We start from the raw sequence: 20,839 nt of genomic DNA on the forward strand, positions 1-20,839 counted from the left end.
ATACACCTTTCCCCTACTGCCCTTCCTCTATCAGTTAAAAGGACAAGATAGGTCAAACAAGTCACCTCCCAGGATTAAATCACCATTTCCAGCAACCAGCATCCGATGCCCCTTATGAGGTCCAGGATTCAAGTCCAGTTGAGTCCCTGCCCAGAGAAGCAATGGCTACAAAGGAGCACAGAAATGGCTAAAGCAAGTCAACCTGAAGAGCTGTTTCAACTCACTGCCACTATAAATTAGCAGCAAACAGAGTCAAGAAGGGCCAGGGAAGGAGAGTTAAGAAACCTGGTATCTGGCTGCTAGGGAATTGGGGCAGGAAAAGGAATTTTCTAGCAGTTTTTAAAGTAGTCCCAAATTATTGTTCTCCTGAACTAAAATTTACCTCTTCAAGAAAAAGGGGTGGGAGGGGGTGGATCCAACTCATGGGATATCACTGGAGGAAGTGAATGTTTTCTTTGGCTCCATCCCGGACAAAAGTTTCAAAATCAGCAGATACAGTCTTCTTTTCTACTAAGTTACTGTCCAGTCCACCGGTTTCTCTTTGCTTTGATAATAGGAGTGTGATGAAAAACAAGCCACGCTGCTCTACAAAAGCAACTTCTGGCAACAGCTGGTTGGGGGGTTAAAAATCCATCTGAAAGGGCCGAGATGAGACTCACCCTTTCTTACTTTTAGGCAGCAATGGGGAACTAAGGGCTTTATGGAGCTGTCACAAGATTTTTACACATCAGTGTCAATAAGGATTTTGGCTTCAACCTCTGGTAGTACAAACAACAAGTGTCACCTTGGTGTCTCTTGAATTATATACAGACAGTTCTTTTCCAAGCAGGGTCTTGCTTAATTTGTCCTGAACCTGGTAGAGAGAGGCTAAAGCACACACAGGAGGGTGACGGTGACCAGGACTCAATATTCAGTCCTCTGCAGGGCACAGGGCATACAGGGAGAAGGTCCGGCAGACACTGGTGCGGGTACCATACAGAGCAATACACAGACAAGGACAGCACTGTTCTCTCAGACCCGGCCGCTGGAGCCACCATGGCCACGCATTAGCTGTGTGATACTAAATAGATAAAACCTGTTGAGTTTCAGTTTCCTCACAACAGAAAAGAGCTAAGACCTCCCACCTCACGGAGGCTGTCATGATGAAGTAACAAAGGTGTGACGTAAGGTTGGCTAATATTCAGCAGTTTGGGGGTTAAATGAGAAGTTGGCCAATTCCCTCCTCCCTCTCCCGAGTCCTGGCTCCCAGCCTACAGCTTTAGGCTGGTGTACACCATGGCATTTTCAGTGCTGTCCTGGTGAGACCCTAAGATCTCTTATTATGCCCACGGAGTAACTGGGCTTCGACATTCAGGTTGCCCTGTTACATTCAGCATCAGACCAATCGAGGGCCTCTGGTACCAGCTCCCCGTTTCCAGAATACAAACAGCCCCTTGGGCCAGGAGCCTCTTGGCCATGACATGTTCTGACATCTGACAAGAGCACTCCAGTGTGGTTGCAGACTACTCATTTCCAGTATCAGGGATCAACTCACTTTGGTGAGGACAATTTGGAGGACAGTGGGCCCCTCCCACAAAGAAAGCAACATTCTGTGGTACAAGATACAAATTATTGTCTTACAACCACTGAGACTACTTACTGGATTGGGCTGCCTGCAGAAAGTCACCCCCACGCCTGTGAACCTGTGGCACCCCATCCCTCTCTAACGGCACTCACCATCACCCACTGAATGTTCCAATTACCTGTGCACCCACTTCCCCTACCTGACTGTAGGCCTCTTGAGGGCAGGGATAGAGCATGTGTCTCTCTGTATCTACAACATGCTTTGAATGGAATACATGCACAATCCTTTTCAAATAGAGGATGTCGGTCATAAGAATCCTCCCACATTATGAAATCAATGCCTTCTGAATAAAACATGAACTAGAATTCATTCAAATCAGCAGACTAAGAATGTTCTGTTACAATCTTATTCTCTGAAAATCAGGAATCCTATCTGTTAGGTTTACATGATGGATTCTCTTAACCAGAAAACTCATTTGCTGATCTCACCAGTTAATAAAGGGATAACATGCTCAATTGTGTGGTACATCGTCAAAACCCAGAAAGTTCAACAGGTAACTCTCTTCTGAACCTGAGCTCCTCTAAGCACAAAAAGACTGCTCTTTAGTCAACACTACCTTCCAGTAAGCTGTCTTAACTGTCCCTTGCATAGAAGAACTAATACAGCCTACAGCTTACCTGCCCTTTACAGACACTGAATTCGTGCCACACTCATTATTAGACTGAAGGGCCCTAATGCTTTCCTCCTTCTCTGTGTCACAAAGGACACCAACAGTTGGTGAGCCAAAGTCCTTGTCTTGCCTCAGGGATACTTAATACTAAGACTCATAAGATGACAGTTTCTCTTCTCATCTGCAGGAGAAAACAAAAATGACACTCCTAACCTGATCTGTCTGGAATGTTCTTTCCTCAGATCACATGTCTGGTAGACTCCTACTCATCCTTCAAGACTCAGATCAGATATCACCTTCTCAGGAAAGCCTTTCATGCACAGCCCTCTCCCCCAGCCATTTGAATAAGATGCTTTCCCACCCCTCTGCTATGCTAGGTCCTGGGCACCTGGGCATTCCTGTTATAGTCTGAGCACATTATAGGATTCTTTCCATACTACTAAACCTACAGCGGCGGTGGTGGGGGGTGGGGGGAGGAGGTGAGGTCCCTCTCAAATTGCCAGAAACTAGCAGGGTCAAAACCACCTGGGGAACTTCACAGGAATGCATATTTCTGGATGCTGGCCCCAGACCTACAAAATCTAATTATAAGCGCCACTTCCAGGCAATTTTTATGCATTTTGAGAACCACTGCATTAGACTGTGAGCTCCTAGGAAGTAAGGGTTATGCTTTATTTATCTTTGCATCCTTTGTGTCAGGTCCACATTCATTAAATGTTCAAATCTACTTGCAGCGGCATTACTCAGTAAATGCTACATGCAGAAAAGGATTCCATAGAGAAAGATGCAAACAGGCACGAGCAATGTCTTATCTGGTAACTGGGCCTCCTAGAAACAACCTTCAGAAAACATGCCTCAACTAAAACAACGTAATAATCCTACTCTACTCACACAGGCATTGGGCGAAGCAGTCTAGGCAGTGGGAAAAATTCTAGGCTTTGGAATCAGAAGATCAGACTTTAAGAAAAAAAAACAAAACTTCAATTACCATTTCCCTAGCTAGCTGAGCAACTCTGGGCAAATGGCTTACCTTCTGTAAGCCCCAGTGTGCACTTCTGTACAAACAGAATCACACTACCACAGAAGACAGCATTGTTATATGGATTGAGGGGGAAAAAAAAATGTATGAAAGTACATATATATTATATATAATGAAGACCAACAGCACATGCATTATTGCATCATTTAAAAAAGGTTTTTTATGTTTATTTTATTTTTGGGGGGGGGGGAGAGACAGAGAGCGAGGGAGACACAGAATCCAGAGAAGGTTCCCGGCTGTCAGCACAAAGCCTGACACAGGGCTCGAACCCACAAACCATGAGCTCATGACCTGAGCCAAAGTTGGATGCCTAACCGACTGAGCCACCCAGGTACCCCCTGTGTCATTTCTTAAGAACAGAATTATCACCAAGTAATCTTTAGAAAGCTAGCTTTTCCACAGCTCCAATAAAGAATGTAATTACACTGACAGACACAGAAATGCTAGAAATATACAAAATTATGTAATCAAAAACAGTCAAAGTTTTTACAGGGAAGTTTGAATCACAGAAGGACAGAAAGGGTCTTTAAGAGGTCTTGTAGTTCAGCCTTCCTACCAGAGATCTGTTCAGAAACAAGAGCTGAAGATTCACCTGCTGTTGATCCTCTGAGATGCTCCCCAGGACCACCACCCCAGCCCTTCACTTGACCTACCACTGCACCCTCTCACGCAGCTGAGTGCAGGTGATGGGACACGGGCCCGCCTCTTCTGGTCTCCTCAATATCCAAGGTTAACAGCAGATGCGTATAGTAAGCGACGGCCTCCCACCCCTTGGTCCGCGCATGCTGGCGGGCCTGCCCACTACACCCTCCATCTCTGGTCCTCCGGCTTCTAGTTTCCTGTACTCCTGCGCTCCCACTCTCACATTCCTCAGGATGCGTACGTAAAAATAATGGTTACATTCTTCCTGAATGCCTACTCTCTGCCGGCCCAGGTGCTCATGTTTTAAATATATCCTTTTATGAAACTCTCTCAATAATTCTTCCAGTAGGTTTTATAATTACAATTTCAAAGACGAGGTTCAGAGCAGCTAAGCGGCTTGCTTAAGACCCTGGGAGACCAGGATACGGACACAGGCCCTTCTGGCTCCCCAGTCCTGCTCCTTCTACCCTATCATGAAGCTTCCCCCTTCTGCCCCTGACATCTGACATGTATGCATGGGATGCTTCATCCATCCTATTTCCAATGCTGCTCAAAATCCTCACCATGGTCCATAGGTTAAAAGGACAGCCTTTCTTGGGGGGGCAGAGGGGGTGGTCAAATGCCCCGTCTCCATCAGCTGCACCAAAGGGACACTGAACAGAGAAGTGATAATATGTGCAGAGTGAGCTTTTCGGAGACACTTACTTTTTAAAGAATTTTGGACAACCCAAGGGAGATTTGCTCACCCAGCACATTTCTGACAGTGAGACTAACCCAGCAGTCCCTAGCAGCGACTCACTAAGGCTTCTAGTTTGATCTCATCTGTGGCTTTTCCTCACCCAGGAACAGGCAGTAGAGGGTGTGTGTCTGTCCCCACCCCCTCTTACAGCCGCCAATGGTTACAGTTACACATTCCGATACAGACATGCCTCTCAGACCAAAGGTGGGGGGGGGGGGTGGCCAACCCTCAGAAGCCCTGGAACAAATAGTTGGCAACAGCTGTGTTCTCAGCAGACAGCAGTTGGTCGCTTGCTACTGTTTTCTCATTCCACACTAGGTTACGGGCTATAATTTAGTGCCCCTACTTCAAACAGCAGTTCGCAAAGCAATCAAGACTCAGCCACAGGGGTCTGTTGACTTTGAAAAGTCTGTCAAGAGGGCCAAAATGTGGCCAATGCCACCCCAGCCCTCGGAAATATCCAGGATGTCCCTCAGCCACACAGCCCTGACCGCATGCCTATAAGGAGAAAGCCTCTGGGAGCCCTTCCCTTTAGAAGATTCCCCTGCCCTCACTCCGAATCCCTTTAGAACGAGAAAACTGTGAAGAAATCTCTGCTAACGAGCCAAATCAAAATGGAGAAGGAATAAAAGCAGTTTGGATCAAGAATCCACTCTGCCTCACCTCCTCCCCAGCCTCTCCCCTCAGCTGTTTCCTCTATAAGGCTTTGGAAACAGCTTTCCAGTATATAACGGATAATCAGAATGGATGGCCCCAGAGAGACCTCAGGGATGTAGGGGGTTAAGAATACAGTGGCTTGGGAAGTAAGGAGCAACTAGCACACAAGAAGGGAGGACTGGAAATTTCTGCAGGGGAGCTGGCCTGCTCTAGCTGCGAGACATTTTCTCAAAGGTTCCCTCCGCCCAAAGCAGCAGTCCGACAAACCAGCTCCCACCCTTCTTCCCTGCCCAAACCCGATCCACGGATAACCAGTTCAGTTACCTGTCTAAGACCCAAAAGGAAAGGCATCCTGCAAGAGCATCGTCCACACTAACGTTTGGAACAAAGGGCTTTTAAAAGTTAAGGTCTTGGACTGTGCATTTCCCCTGGTGGGCCTGCGTGCTCCGCGGTCCCAGTGAACCGGCCTTCCTTAGCAAAGAAGAGAAAGTAAACAGAGTCCTGGGACCAGGCAGGCGCTCTCCCTCCTGCTGTCCTCGCTACTCCCCCTGCCTGGCTCCGACCCACCCCCACCTTCTCGTGACATATCTCAGACGCAGCAAAACCCAAGCTGTCTGCCAAGGGGGAAATGACATCAGTTCAGGCACAGCAGAAAAAACTCCAGACAGCTGCTGTGGAATACTGAGAAGGATGTGCTGCAAACCCACGATGGCCAACCCTGGACCCACCTAGCGCTGGAGCCTGGGGCCAGAGGAGGGCTGCTCCCATCAGTTCCTCTCGGCTAAGGTGCATATAAGTCCGTCTCAAGCTGAAAAGAGCTACATTTCTCTGAATAAGAACTGGACTCCTGAGCTATTGTTTCTTCTCCTTGGGAAAGAAAATCAAGCCCAGTAATTGTCAGTTTCACAGAAAGGTTTCTGCCACCGCTCCTGCCAGAGTCAGGGCTCAATAAATAACAATGCATTAGGTCTGGCTGTCCCGACTCTCTCTAGAGATTGAGGCAAGTGACAGGGAAGGCTTGGCGAGGCACCTTTCCCCCTGGCTAAGGTAGGACATGCTACCTCAGACGCTGACCTCTTGAGCCCTCACTTCTACAGGAGAGTTTATGTTTCATAAACAAACTGCGCGTGTACAGGTGCCAACTTCTTTCCTCACTTGTCTTACAAATGGTACAGCAAGTCCCACGGCAGCCTCCAAGTTGCCAGTAAAGCAGATCATCTATATTTAAACCAACTCTTGCTTCTGAAAAGTTCACCACCCTAGGTTTCTCATGCTTTCTTCTCTAAGCTCAGTTTATGGGGAAAATGGCTAACAGCAAGCTCTACGCAAGGAGCAAAGGCCCTGGGGTTGGAGTCCTGATCTGACTCTTCCTAGTCGGTGGTGTAGGCCAGCTCTCATCTGGCCACCCTCCCCTGAACAGCAGGTCACCGCCGCTCTCTCCGGCCCCGGATCCTCTAGCAAAGACAACACGTACAAAGAACAAAAGGTGCATGTTTGGATGTGGACTTGCAGAAATGACTCCTTTTGGGGGACCTTATAAATCCAAAGTTACTTTCTAACAACTTCTTAGGCTGCAAATTAATTATATTTCCCATCACTCAAACCATGTGTATCTCATCTTTCTTTTTCTTTTCTGCAACAGTCTTCCTCCAGGGCTATTCACCACAGGCCCCCACGGGAGTGGCACTGCGCTGGGCACGACCCAGGTACATCAGAAACGACTCTTTCTTTGCAAATTAGCAGCTCACCCCCACCTAGGACAATAAATTAGCAGTACACAACACTTACAGCACGACATGTTGCCAAAAGTACTTTTCAATCATTAGTGAGTCCAGCCAGACACACGATGTGCCTGCTGCAGGTCTCCCACTGATGGTCAAGGTCACAACAACTTTCCTGACAAGGAAATGAATGAGCCAAGCAAGCTGAGCCATTTCCTCGAGACTCAGGAAAAAAGACTGAATCGTAACCTCATTGCTCCAGACAAGAGAAGAGGGGTCATGTGTGGAGAGAAGTGGCTTCTACTGCTGCAGGGGTTTCGGGACTAGGGAGCCATTCTTCAGCAAATACGTATTATCAAGAGACACGGCCACAGAGACTATGACATATGCCCTGCTACCACCCTCACAAATCAGCAGACAGAACAAGAGACAGGCAGGCCTGGGTATCAAGGCACAGCTTTCAACACCCTCCTTTCATTTCTTCAGTTCCCTGGCAACCACCGACCACCACAAAACGCATGCAGCATTATGATCTTTGTTAGCCAAACTGGAGGAGAGGGCAGCCGCAGCCCCTCGTGGGTAACGCTGGTCTGCACTTACCTAATAAGATAGTGTGGGACCTCAATTCTCTGGAAAGAGTACCATGGCATAAATGTACTTATTCATTCATTCCACACCTAGTGAACACCCACAGCTTTGCCAGGCACTGTTCTAGGTGCTGGGGATACCGCCGGGAGTGAAATACTTAAGGGCCCTTGCCCTGATGGGCTATGGAAACATTCCACATTTCTAAATAATATTCATCAGCAGTGATCTGTGATGAATTGCAGCAAAATTACTAGAAATCCAAAAATAATTTTGTAAAAGTTCAATCTAAATTATCAAAATTGCATCATAAGCTTCCCGATTTTCCCCTAATGAATCACCATCCTTTTATGGATGTAACTCAAAACAGTGTTTCTCATCAGGACCTGTCTACTTTTATCTTCTTATAAGATTAAAAACACCCTGTGTACAAGGCAGTATTAAACTCAACTTATTACACCTAGCACAGGATCACATACTCCAACCAACTGATTGCTGATCATGGCTTCTTTCTCACTAATCTTCTTCTCCCTGCCTCCTGCCCTTTGCTGACTAACCCTCATTGAGCACTGAGATTTGGGGGAGCTGAGGAGCAAAGAGACTGAACTGCCAAATGTGGGCCTCCCCAGGAAGGCAAGTTCACTTTCTGCCAAGTTACCACAACTCAGTGACAAAGTCGTCAGCTTTGGGATTTCAGAGACCAGATGATTTTCATCAGTTTCTACTAGTCTGGAAAAAGAAGGGTTCTTTTATGTAAGTGACCCAGACTCATACATTACAGACTAAAGGTAAATCAAATCCTTCTATAATTTTAGTCATCTGCCTAAGAATGTAGAATCTAATTCAATGCTGAATTCATCAAAAAAAAAAAAAAAAAAAGTCACACTAACCAGAATTAAGCAGGATTATGTTGTCAAAATGTTGCAATTTAACAACTGTTGATGGCTCCAAGCAATGTCTGAGCCACCACCATCCTTCTACTGACCAATATAGTCTCCTCAATTTAGAAAACCCCCAAAGTGGGGCGCCTGGGTGGCTCAGTTGGTAAAGTGTCATGATCTCATGGTTTGTGAGTTCAAGCCCCACGTCAGGCTCTGGAGCCTGCTTCAGATTCTGTTTCTCCCTCACTCTCTGCCCCTCCCCCATTCGCTCTCTCTCTCTCGCACGCGCGCACTCTCTTTCTCTCTCTCTCAAAAATAAACACTTTTATGGGGCGCCTGGGTGGCTTAGTCGGTTAGGCGTCCGACTTTCGCTTAGGTCATGATCTCGCGGTTCGTGGGTTCGGGCCCCGCGTCGGGCTCTGTGCTGACTGCCAGCTCAGAGCCTGGAGCCTGTTTCAGTCTGTGACTCCCCCTCTCTCTGACCCTCCCCTGCTCACGCTGTCTCTCTCTCTCCTAGAAATAAATAAAACATTAAAAAAAAATAAATAAATAAACACTTTTAAAAAATTAAAAAAGAAAAGAAAACCCCCAAAGATAGTAAAGCTGAAACCCGTTGGATTCTGATTAGTTTATTATTTAAGAAGACATACTACAACAGTGGATATATTCATGGCTAATAGAATTCATCCTTCCACTGCAGTTGATTAAGCAATCTTTTGGCAATGTTTTTCTAGGCAGCATATACATTTATAATATTTAAATTTTGGGATGGAGGTGGAGAGAGTTATTTTTTCAGTACTGACAATGAGCCAGGCTCTACTAAGAACTCCATTTAGCCCACATCTCACTTAACAACCACAACAAACTCATGATGTAGGTATTACTGCTGTTCAGTTGCAGAAGCTGCGACATATGGACACCTTGCCCCAGGTCACACAGCTGGCCAAGGAAGAGTAAGGAATTTGAATTAAGTCTCTGGCTCCAAAGGCTCTTTCCTTGACAGTAATAAAGGAGTCATGATATTTGACCAAAAGTTACCAATGGGGCAAACACCAGAACTGAGGGTCAGCTGAACATTGGGCAAGACATGCACATCCCTGGTCAGTGCCCCAGAACCTTGTTTCATTTTATTTTATTTTATTTTATTTTAAATTGCTTAAAATGTTTATTTGTTTTTTGAAAGAGAAAGAGTGAGAGAGAGAAAGCAAGAGAGTGTGAGCAGGGAAGAGGCAGAGACAGAAGGAGTCACAGAATCCAAAGCAGGTTCCAGGCTCTGAGCTGTCAGCACAGAGCCTGATGCAGGGCTCAAACTCACAAACCGCGAGATCATGACCTGAGCCAAAGTTGGTTGCCAAAGTCAAGCCACCCAAAAGCCCCCACCCGCCGAGACCCTTGCTTTAGAAGACTGCCACACCAGCTTGGGCAGTGGTATTCTGGAGCACGGACAATGGGCCCTTAGGCCCCAGGACACCCATTCTGGCCAACTTTGGAGCCAGAGTTCTAGGAGGTGAATGACTGGGAAAGCCCTAAAGTTCTCATCCATTCCCAGCAAACAAGTGGGCCCCATGCAAGAAGCAAGCTGGGACAGAAGACCATCCATACCTTGGATCTCAGGTAACCTAGGGAACTGTTCCCATACAGTGTCATGGCCAGATGAGGCTGAAGGAGACGAGGGCTGAGAGCGCGAGGTTTCTAATTTCACAATCAAGGAATGTGAAGAAAGGGTTTTGTCAGAACAAGACAGCAACTGCCAGGTTTCTAGGATAGGAGATAATCTCCAGACATAAGGCCGTTTTTACTTCCAGGAGCTTTGGGGCAGAGGCTGCTAGGCAGACAAAGAAGATCTAAGATGAGAGATCATTCTTATCTTTCTCAGGTTGGGCACAGGCACGTTTAAATGCCTTCCAGTTTGGACTCAAAACCAACTACCACCACAACAAAACCAACAAAACAAAACAAAACAAAACGAAGCACAAAACCAACAAAAACAACAAAACCCCCAGAAGCACATACAAACTCCAAGCTCAAACCAATGTGAGTGCCACAAGAAAAGTCCAACCAAGGCATGTCATGGATGTGAGGCTGGGCATCAGTAAAAGGATCCTGAAGCAATTATTTTGGGGAATGCCATGGGAAGCATTCCAAACCCAAGCAAAGATTTGCAGAACTCTGCCAAGCAGAAACGCTAAGGACTGCTTAGCTGCCAGACACCACAAACGTTGGCTTATCTGTGTCCCGGGGCTGGACAAAGGCAGACGTGTAGCAGGCCTGCTGAGACAAGAAAACACACCTTTCCTGGTTTCTGAGTAGGACAAGGAGTTCTACAAGTCACAGGGCTCGTAGGGTGTCTTTACAAGGCTCGTAGGGCCTTGTAGGGTGTCTTTAGATGTAGGGGTAGCTGGCTGGTTCAGTCGGGAGAGCATGCGACTCCTGATCTCTAGGTCTTGAAGTTGAGCCCCACACTGGGCGTAGAGATTACTTAAAAAAAAAAAAATTAAAAACAAAACAAAACCTATGGCTGCTTTCTCACTACTGAGTCTTCCAAGGAGGATGGCTGGGCAAACAGCTCTTCACTACAGTATGTAATCACTTGCTAAACATCACACAATATATTTCAGAGAGGGAGTGCTCTAATATACGTTGCTATCTCGTTCCTTACAGGTGAAAACCAGGAGCTTCCATGAAGTTACATAACTCATTCAAGGACACATAGCTAGTAGGCAACGGAGCCAGCACTTCAACCAGGCCTGAGTTACTCTAAGATGGCTTGAACATGCATGGTGACAGTATTTGGATATTGTAACAACCATCACTCGCACCTCATTTGTGACCCAGAAAGTCACAGTTACATCCAGCCACCTTGGATGTAGCACAGGGGATGAGAAGCATGCACTCTTGGCTGAACTAGTCTGGCCCTGGAGGATTTATTTATTTAACTGCCCAGTTAGGGAGAAAAGACAGCAGGTACCGAAACAAACACAGGCACTCTATAATAAATGTAGGGCTGGAACAATGATAGTAAGTGCACGAAGAGCTCGAAGAAGGGAGGCTGGTCAGGGATAGAGTGGCCAAAGAGAGCTGCATCAAGAGTTGGCTACTGGGGCGCCTGGGTGGCGCAGTTGGTTGAACGTCCTCCCTATTCTGGCTCCAGTCATGATCTCATGATCTCGCAGTTCATGAGTTCAAGCCCCACCTCAGGCTTGCTGCTATTAGCACAGAGCCTGCTTCAGATCCTCTGTCTCCCTCTCTCCCCGCCACTTCCCAGCTCATGCTCTTTTTATCTCAAAAATAAACATTTAAAAAAGAGAGAGAGAGAATCAGTTACTAAAATAACATGTACGGTAGTGGTAGGAAGAGGAGCACAGTAGGGAGACCAAGTATAGCCCGGAGCATGGAAACAAGGACACACAGAGCATCTGAGGAAGGCACAAGATGGGGCAGAGAGCGGCTGGAGGGAGAAGGCAGAAGCCCCACACACATGGCATCTTCGCGGAGTACCTCTGGCCAGCACATCTGGTCTTTCTGATGGCTGCCATGTAGCACCATGAATAGCAAGGGCAGGCAGGAACTTCTGGTTTATGTAGTATCTTAGGCTTTCTTTTTGCTTGTTTACATCTTGGAGTTGCTCTTATTGCCTCTGGGGGGTGGGGGAGGTAGAGGGAAGATACCTATTTCAAAGGTCTATTAAATAGAGAGAAATAAAAGAAGTAGAAGAGGGATGATGGAATCTCAAGAAAATTCCTCTAGGTAGTTAAGTTCTGACCCAGCTATCTTGCCTGAGGGAAAAAAAAAAGNAGAAAATTCCTCTAGGTAGTTAAGTTCTGACCCAGCTATCTTGCCTGAGGGAAAAAAAAAAAGAAAGAAAAGAAAGAAAAGAAAGAAAAGAAAAGAAAAGAAAAGAAAAGAAAAGAAAAGAAAAGAAAAGAAAAGAAAAGAAAAAAAGAAAGAAAGAAAGAAAGAAAAGTAGAAGTTGAAGCCAGTTTAACAACAGCGTCCTAAGGTTTCTGGCTTTCCTGCCCCCGACAAGAAAATCCTACTGTGCTGACAATCAATCACTCCACAAATATTTACTGCCTTCCTAGATGGACATTTACTACCTTCTCCGGAGAGTGCAGGGGTCTCTGAAACTCACCGCTGTCGCTGAGCTAATGGACGGCCACTGGATCTGCAACCCCAGCTTTATCGAGTACAACAGCAGCCTTGTTTGTTTTTGTACCGAAATGCCAGATTCATTTTTCCTGCCCTGAAAACAGTTCAACCCCAACCGAACCAGCAAGGAGCCAAGAATTACATGAAAATCAGCACGCTCCAGCTCGCTGCTGTCTCCCCGCCCCTGCCCCCTCCCCATATGTTTCGTGTCTCTTCCCAAACCGCTCTCTAAACTGAAGACTGGAGGGAGAACAAAACGAGGAACATAGGTCAGATGTAACTCCATTAGGAAAATTAGTCTTCAAGGTCTCCAATAATTCCGATTTCATCTTTCCGTTTTATTTCAACTTTGAGCAAGACAAAGAGAGATACATACGGTCCACGTCAGGTGGGAACATGGCTCCAAAGGTGGCAGGTCCAAAGTAAGGACTAACAGCAAAGTCCTCTTATTAAAAGGCACCTCAACTCTGAGTCCCTGGAAACAGCTCCGGGCCTTCTGGGTGCAAGGCGGTAAGAGTGATTATTCGCACTGTCCAGACAGAGATCATCTTGGTGGTAGAAAATTCACCCTCTCTTTTACGTGCTCATAAGCTCAACAAAATGATTTATTCTCAGGCCTAACTCCTCTTCTAAAGTAGCAGCCACTTAAAGGCAAGAGGTCTTTCATTTCTGTGTCCCTCAAAATACCAAGCAGTGCCTTACACTACCATAGGCCCTCAAAAAAAGACTGGTACATAGATAACGAGACATATGACTCAAGGGAAGACTGTAAAAGCAAAGCTAATACAGCTGAATCCCCAGACAGTAGTGAGTGCAGGTGACATTTTCCTGGTCATGAAACCCGATAAACAGCTAAGAGATGGGGAGAGCACGTAAACTCATGAGGTTCTACACAGGGATTGGGAAACCCTTTGTCTCATTATCTGTACATCTATCATTTCTCTGCCGAGGAATTCAAAGCATTTAAGCCATCTCAAAAGCAAAATTCCCTTATTCAAGATAGAACCAGGGCGTGATCTAAGCCCATTAGTGTTTTGATTAGGGGGACTGGGCTGGAGTGGCTCCTGGTTCTGTCACCGGTTCACCAGATTAACTCCATTAAGCAAAACCTAAAAGATGCCCTTGTTTTGCCTTTAGAATCCTTTAGGATTGTGAAACTTAATAAAGTCTAGCTGGAGGGGTGCCTGGATGGCTTAGTCGGTTAAGCGTCCGACTTTCGCTTAGGTCATGATATTGCGGTTCGTGGGTTCGAGCCCCGTGTCGGGCTCTGTGCTGACTGCCAGCTCAGAGCCTGGAGACTGTTTCAGTCTGTGACTCCCTCTCTCTCTGACCCTCCCCTGCTCACGCTGTCTCTCTCTCTCTCCTAGAAATAAATAAAAATATTTAAAAAATAAATAAATAAATAAATAAAGTCTAGCTGGAAACACAGCTCCTGGCACCATGTCTTCCTTCATTTCCTGGATCTTATGTAAATTACATATCACCTCCTTTCTCCTTAGGCTATTCGATAACCAATCTACTCCAGGTCTAAGAGTTCATGGTCAAAAGCACCAGAAGAAAACATGGAGACAATTTATCCCTCCCATAAGTTGCAGGAGGTGGAAAAGCTTCTGGAACGCACATATCCATGCCCCAAGTAAAATGATGACTAAGGGTGGTGAAACTGGAGAGGCTATCACAGCAGAATAAATCCTCTGGCACGTTTGTCATATAATGACCGACCACAGGACACACCTGAACACGGTACTCCCAGGCCACAGAGAATAAGGCATCATGGGTGACAGCAGTAAGTAACCCTACTCCAAAACCAACTTGACCCAAGGGTGCAAACCATGAAGCGCTAGAGCAAAGCAGAAGAAGCAGGCAGAGAGATGCTCCGATACAGGCCTAAAGCTTAGAAAGAGAAAAGCTGGAAGTGCCTTTGAGAAAGTATCCCCCATCCCCCATCATGGCAAGAAGGAAAGTCAGGGCCAGCCACGGGCCCTTCCTGAAAAAAATCAGCAGGCACTCATATCTTTGTACTTATATGTACTTATATCCATCGCTCCAAAGTCTTTCTCTTTATTCAAGATGGACATTCTGGCCAAGGTGTTCTCAATACTGAGGAAAAGGTGGCGCTAAGCACTGAGAGACACAATAAATCATCATCCTTGTAGAACTCAAGGTTTATAAACTACTTTCACATCCATTTTAGTTGCTCCTTATATCAGTTGGTAAAAGGGCCACACAGTTTTTACTATCCCCCCTTGCCAGACAGTATAGGGAATGTCTGAAAATGTGCATTGACCTAGGACCAGACTTCAGGTTTCTTTCTTTCATTTTTTTAATGTTTACTTATTTTTGAGAGAGAGAGAAAGAGAGAGACAGAGTGCAATCAAGGGAGGGGCAAAGAGAGAGGGAGACACAGAATTCAAAGCAGGCTCCAGGCTCTGAGCTCTCAGCACAGAGCCCAACATGGGGCTCGAACCCACAAACTATGAGATCGTGACCTGAGCTGAAGTCAGATGCTTAACCGACTGAGCCACCCAGGCGCTTCTCTCTTTTTTTTTTTTTTTAATTTAAACAAGCTCCACACCCAGTACAGAGCCCAACACGGGGCTTGAACTCACGACCCTGAGGTCATGACCTGAGCTGAGATCGAGTCAGACTCTTAACCGACTGAGCCACCCAGGCGCTTCTCTCTTTTTTTTTTTTTTTAATTTAAACAAGCTCCACACCCAGTACAGAGCCCAACACGGGGCTTGAACTCACGACCCTGAGGTCATGACCTGAGCTGAGATCGAGTCAGACTCTTAACCGACTGAGCCACCCAGGCGCCCCCAGACTTAGGGTTTCTGACTGAAGGGACAGTGGTCTTCCCATGGAACCTCAGTGAGTGACACTACCCAAGGGGAGATTTTCCTTTAAACTAGATAAACTAGGGGTGCCTGAGTGGCTCGGTCAGTTAAGCATCCAACTTCGACTCAGGTCATGATCTCACAGTTCATGGGTTCGAGCCCCGCATCAGGCTCTGTGCTAAACATTTGCTCAGAGCCTGGAGCCTGCTTCGGATTCTATATCTCCTTCTCTCTCTGCTCTGCCTCCCCTCACACTCTGTCTCACTCTCTCAAAAAATAAATAAATGTAAAAAAAGAAAATTAAAAATAAATAAATAAACGAGATAAACTAGACTCTGTTGGGGCTCTGGCATTCTCCTATGCTACTACCTATTCTCCAGACCCTGGACCAATTGTTTAACTTCTGTGAGTGCGCTGCTTACGTCGATCAGCATTGTCCAGAGACTGTTCCAAGGCAGCCATTTCTGCAATAAGAGGCCCATGTGGTCAAAGAAGTCTACCATCTCTCTCAGAGACTCACATTGCATGGGCTTTACAGTTAAGCCTCTAAGGAGTCTCAGTTAAGAAGACTGTTCAACCTGAAATTTTCCTACATTTCAAACAGCATAGTCTTTCTTTCTTACTGAACATCTGTTCATGCATCATTATCTCTATGGTATCTGTCAGCCTCCAAATCCTCTGCTCCATTTCTCCCTCAGCAACTCTGCTCATCTGCTGTGAACCCCCCAGTACTGTACCTTGAGGGCAAGCATAGTCAGCCAGGCACAGGATGGGGACACACGACTTATGCCCCTGGAGAGGTGAAAATGCGCTGACAGGTCTCCTCATTTTCCCAAGTTTCTCTGAAAGATTGCACAAATGTGCAATCTTAGATAAGAGTAAGATTTCCCCCCCAATTCTCCCTAAACTAGAAATTTGAGGGCAAAAGTCCCAAGTTAATCTTTCACTTTACACACTGGGGAGAGGGTGGAAATGGATATCCATTGTGACGAGATGACAAAGAAAGTTTTGAAGGGGGGAATAAGGGTTTGCCATGACCAAAACTCCTCCACAAGACCCGGTCAAGTGAAAGAGAGAAAGCTGTAGCTGTAGCTGTAGCTGTAGCTGTAGCTGTAGCTGTAGCTGTAAGAACACATCTGACACTCCCAGGACTGAAGGGTGTTCTCAGGGAGCAACTCTCTCTCTCTCTTTTTTTAATATTTTATTTATTTCTGAGACAGAGAGAGAGAGGGAGCAGGGGAGGGTCAGAGAGAGAGGGAGACACAGAATCTGAAGCAGGCTCCAGGCTCTGAGCTGTCAGCACAGAGCCCAACGTGGGGCTCGAACCCACGAACCGTGAGATCATGACCTGAGCCAAAGTCGGATGCTTAACTGACTGACCCACCCAGGCGCCCCAGCAACTCTCTTTTTAAGTAGTGGAACACTTTGTGAGGATTGGTTACTTATGAAAACTGAAGAACTGTCGTATGTTAGCTGAACTTTCTAATGGCATTTTTACCTCTGGGCCTAATTTAAAATCTCACATGCAAGAGCCTATCCTCTAACATTAAGCAATTAATGTCCATTTTTTAGGGTGCAAAATAGTATGGTTGTTATGCTGAGCAACAAAATCCTTTTATCTTTTAGAGACTCAAATGGAACTCTTCGTGGCTGAAATGATGGCTGAAATGATACGATGTCTGCAGTCTTCTTAAAAATAACTTCCCTGGGCATGAAAGGAAGTGAAAGGAGATACAGACAAAACAAGACAATGATAAGAAATAGCTGAAGTTGGGTGATGGGAACATGGGGGTTCATTAACACCATTCTCTTTATTTCTGCACACGTTTAAAACTTTCCATAATAAAGATAGCTAAAGGATTCGATTCTAAATAGTGTCTGCTCTTGACTCAAAGTAATATTAAGCTTTACAGAGCCCTTGAAAGAACTAAGGAACACCAAAAGCTCAAGTGACAAAAGAAAAAAAAAATAGATAAACTCGACTTCCCCCAAATGAAAACCGACTGTGCTTCAAAGGGCACCATTAAGAAAGTGAAAAACAGAACAAAACCTTCTAAATGGGGAAAATATTTGCTAATCATTTATCTGATAAGGGACTCATATAGATTCTTAACTGTGAGACTCCTCAAAGGTTTAACTGTCAAAGCACACGCCTTGTGAATCTCCAAGCAAGAAGGCAGACTTCTTTGGCCACATGGGCCCCTTATCACACAAATGGCTGCCTCAAAGCCGTCTCTGGGCAATGCTGATAGCAGTAAGCAGCCAACTCAGAGGAGTAAAGCAGCTGGTCCAGGGTCAAGAGAATAGAATGCCAGAGCCCCAATAGAGTCTAGTTTAAAGGAAAATCCCCTCAACAGTCACTTGCTGGGATTCCATGAGAAGACTTATTTCCCTTTAGTCTGAAAAGGAACTCTAAAATGGGCAAAGAATTGAACAGACATTTCTCCAAAGAAAACTGGCACAAATGGCCAATAAGAACAGAAAAGGTGTTCAACATCACGAGTCATTAGGGAAATGCAAATCAAAACCAAAATAAGATACTACTTCACACTCATTAGGATGGTTATGATAAAAGAAGACAGACAAAAACAAGTGTTGGAGACAATGTAGAAATATCAGACCCTCATAATTGCTAGCGGGGAATATAACATGGTATAGCCACTTTGGAAAACAGTCTGGAACTTCCTGAAAAAAATTGACATAGGGTTCTCACATGGCCAGCAATTCCACTCCTAGGTATATCCTAAGAAAAATGAAAACCTATGTCCACACAAAAATTTGTATACCAACGTTCATAGCAATTTATTCATAAAAGCCCAAAAGTGGAAAAAGCCCAAATGTCTATGCGTTGACCGATGGATGAATAAAATGTGGTGCACCCATACAATAGAATATTAATGGAAAGGAAGAAAGTACTGACCCATGCTACAACATGGATGAAGCCTGAAAACATTATGCTAAGTGAAAGAAGCCATTCACAAAACACTACCTGGTGTTAAGATTCTGTTTGGAAGAAATGTCCAAGATGGGAAAATCCACAGTGGCAGAAAGTAGATTAGTGGGTAGTAGACTGGGGTTCAGGGGGTTAGGAAGGGAATGACTACTAACTGCTACAGGGTTTCTTTTTGGGATGATGAAAATGTTCTGTGGGTTTTTTGTTTGTTTTGTGTTTTTGAAAAGAGAGAGTACACATGCACACGAACAGAGAAGGGGCAGAAGGAGTGAGAAAGATTCTTAAGAAGGCTCCTGTCTCAGCACGGAGCCCAACACAGAACTCAATTCCATGACTCTGGGATCATGAGACCTGAGCCGAAATCAAGAGTCAGACACTCAACGGACTGGGCCACCCAGAAGCCCCAAAAATGTTCTGAAATAGTGGTGATGGCGGCCCAATCTTGTGTACATGCTAAAAACCACTGAATTATACACTTTAAGAGGGTGAAATTTACAGTATGTGAATTATATCTCAATAAAGCTGTTACTATTTTTTTTTACAAAGCCTCAGAAACCATCCTCACCTCAGAACAGGAAGTACAGTACATCGCAGCACAGGACGCTGTGTGCAGACGGCGTACAGCACTGCGTGTGGTCTAGCACTGTGGTCAGAGCCGGTGTCCAAATGCAACTCCCACACCCAAGGCAAGCACACTTCTCTGCTGGTGGTGACCCCACGCTTCCTCATTCGGGAGGGCACAGTGATGTACAAATCAAGATAATAGGGTATATTCCAACTTACCTGCTCTAAGAATAAACAACTTCATGCTTTATTATTAGAAAACAATTGGTGGAAAAACACCTCATCAGACTGCCAGGGCTGGTGATGTGGAAGTCACATGTCTTTTGGACTAGAGGCTCACTAAAATATACTCTTAAATTCCTCCACTGGAAACAGATCTTGGGTCAGTCAGGGGATAAGAAGGCTTAAGGCTTCCCCAAAGCTTTAAAGAAAAAAAAAAGAAAAAAGATAGTTGTATAGGCTAATATTTACCAAGTAATTACTATGAAGCAGGCGCCATTCTAAGTGCTTTATAAGTACTAACTCAATTTATAAGTACAATAACTCCATTAACCTGCACAATAACCCTGTAAACTAGGTGCTATTATCCCATTTTACAGATGAGGAAACTGAGTCAATTACCTAGCGTAAGGTTATACGGAGGCAATGTGGCTCCAGAGTCTACACTCTCATGAAGATACTTCCAAGTATCCCTTCTCCTGGGATAACCACCACGAAAAGGTCATTGGTTAGACTCATGTGCCACACAGCAACTGGCCAACGGCTCTGGGCCTGCCTGACATCTTCCAGGGGACTATAAACCACTTCCTTAGGCACCTGAGTAGGCACAGCTATGCCTCTCCAGCTCCAGGTACACTGCTCTAGAGTGCATCCTGTTCCACAGCACACGGAGGAGACGGGAAGCTAAGCAAATCAGAGACCTCTATAAGGCTTTCGAGAAAGAAAACTGAAATGTTCCCCACGTGACTGTGTTGAGTGAGAAGGCACATCTTCTAGGATACAGAGAGGCACAGATGAAGGAATGCTGCTTACACATGTGCAGGGAAATAAGCCCTTGAATACCCTACTGATGGGGATGTAAACTTATACAACCACCCTGGAGAGCCATGTGGCACTATCTACCCCAAATTCCAAAGGTACAACTCTACAATCCCCAATTCCACTTCTAGGAATCTAGCACAACTGCAGAAAGAGGTACATATAACAATGTTCACTATAACACTGTGTGAAGTCGTAAAAACTTGGATACAACGTATGTTCATCTATGAAGGAGTAGTTAACTAAAATCATGGTCTAAGGCAATAACATACAGGTATTTTTTAAAAAGTCAGAGGTATATATGCAATATAGAAAGAAGTCTATAAAGGATGAAAAACATGCATGTTGTAAAGTAGCACATAGAAATTATCCCCTTTTTGTTTTAAAAATGAATGAAGGGGCACCTGGGTGGCTCAGACGGTTCAACATCCGACTTTGGCTCAGATCACGATCTCAGAGTTCATGGGTTTGAGCCCTACATCGGGCTCTTTGCTAAGCCGGCTTTAGATACTATGCCCCCCCTCTCTCTGCCTATCCCTCACTCTCATGCCTACATGTGCATGCTCGCTCTCTCTCTCTCAAAAGTAAACATTAAAAAAAAAGTTAAAAAAATAAAAACAGATGAAAAATAAAAAACACTATCCATTAACAACAATTTTATATAGAAGTTGCTTACATATATATGAACTATTACTATATCTATAAACATTCAGCATAAGCAGAAAACCCACCCAAAACACAGCCAACCATAAACTTTCACTTTTTACTCTAAGCACTTTTGTCTGTAGGTATACCATTGT

The 20,839-nt window shown here is 45.2% G+C and overlaps 1 protein-coding gene and 1 non-coding gene across 6 annotated transcripts in view; one reads left to right on the forward strand and one right to left on the reverse strand.

Annotated features, from left to right (window-relative positions):
- WBP1L (WW domain binding protein 1 like) overlaps positions 1-20,839 on the reverse strand; it is a 61,458-nt gene that overhangs the window by 32,594 nt on the left and 8,025 nt on the right. Inside the window, exon 1 of one of the 5 annotated variants that reach the window (XM_039243970.1) lies at positions 19,003-19,041. The exons of 1 other annotated variant lie outside the window; for it this stretch is intronic. In XM_039243970.1, coding sequence (XP_039099901.1) covers positions 19,003-19,026 — 24 coding nt within the window. In that variant the 5' untranslated portion in view covers positions 19,027-19,041. Of the gene's footprint in view, positions 1-5,635; positions 5,809-10,100; positions 10,199-11,996; positions 12,025-19,002; positions 19,042-20,839 lie in introns of those variants that run through there. 3 more of the 5 variants (XM_039243971.1, XM_039243968.1, XM_039243969.1) reach the window with 3 other exon arrangements.
- Positions 12,188-12,265, forward strand: LOC120239628. The gene has a single exon (XR_005530478.1). It is a non-coding gene; the product is annotated as a small nucleolar RNA SNORD20 (small nucleolar RNA).

This window comes from Hyaena hyaena, unplaced genomic scaffold (assembly GCF_003009895.1).
Source record: "Hyaena hyaena isolate Hyena2069 unplaced genomic scaffold, ASM300989v1 scaffold_233, whole genome shotgun sequence".
NCBI classification, from domain to species: Eukaryota; Metazoa; Chordata; class Mammalia; order Carnivora; family Hyaenidae; genus Hyaena; species Hyaena hyaena.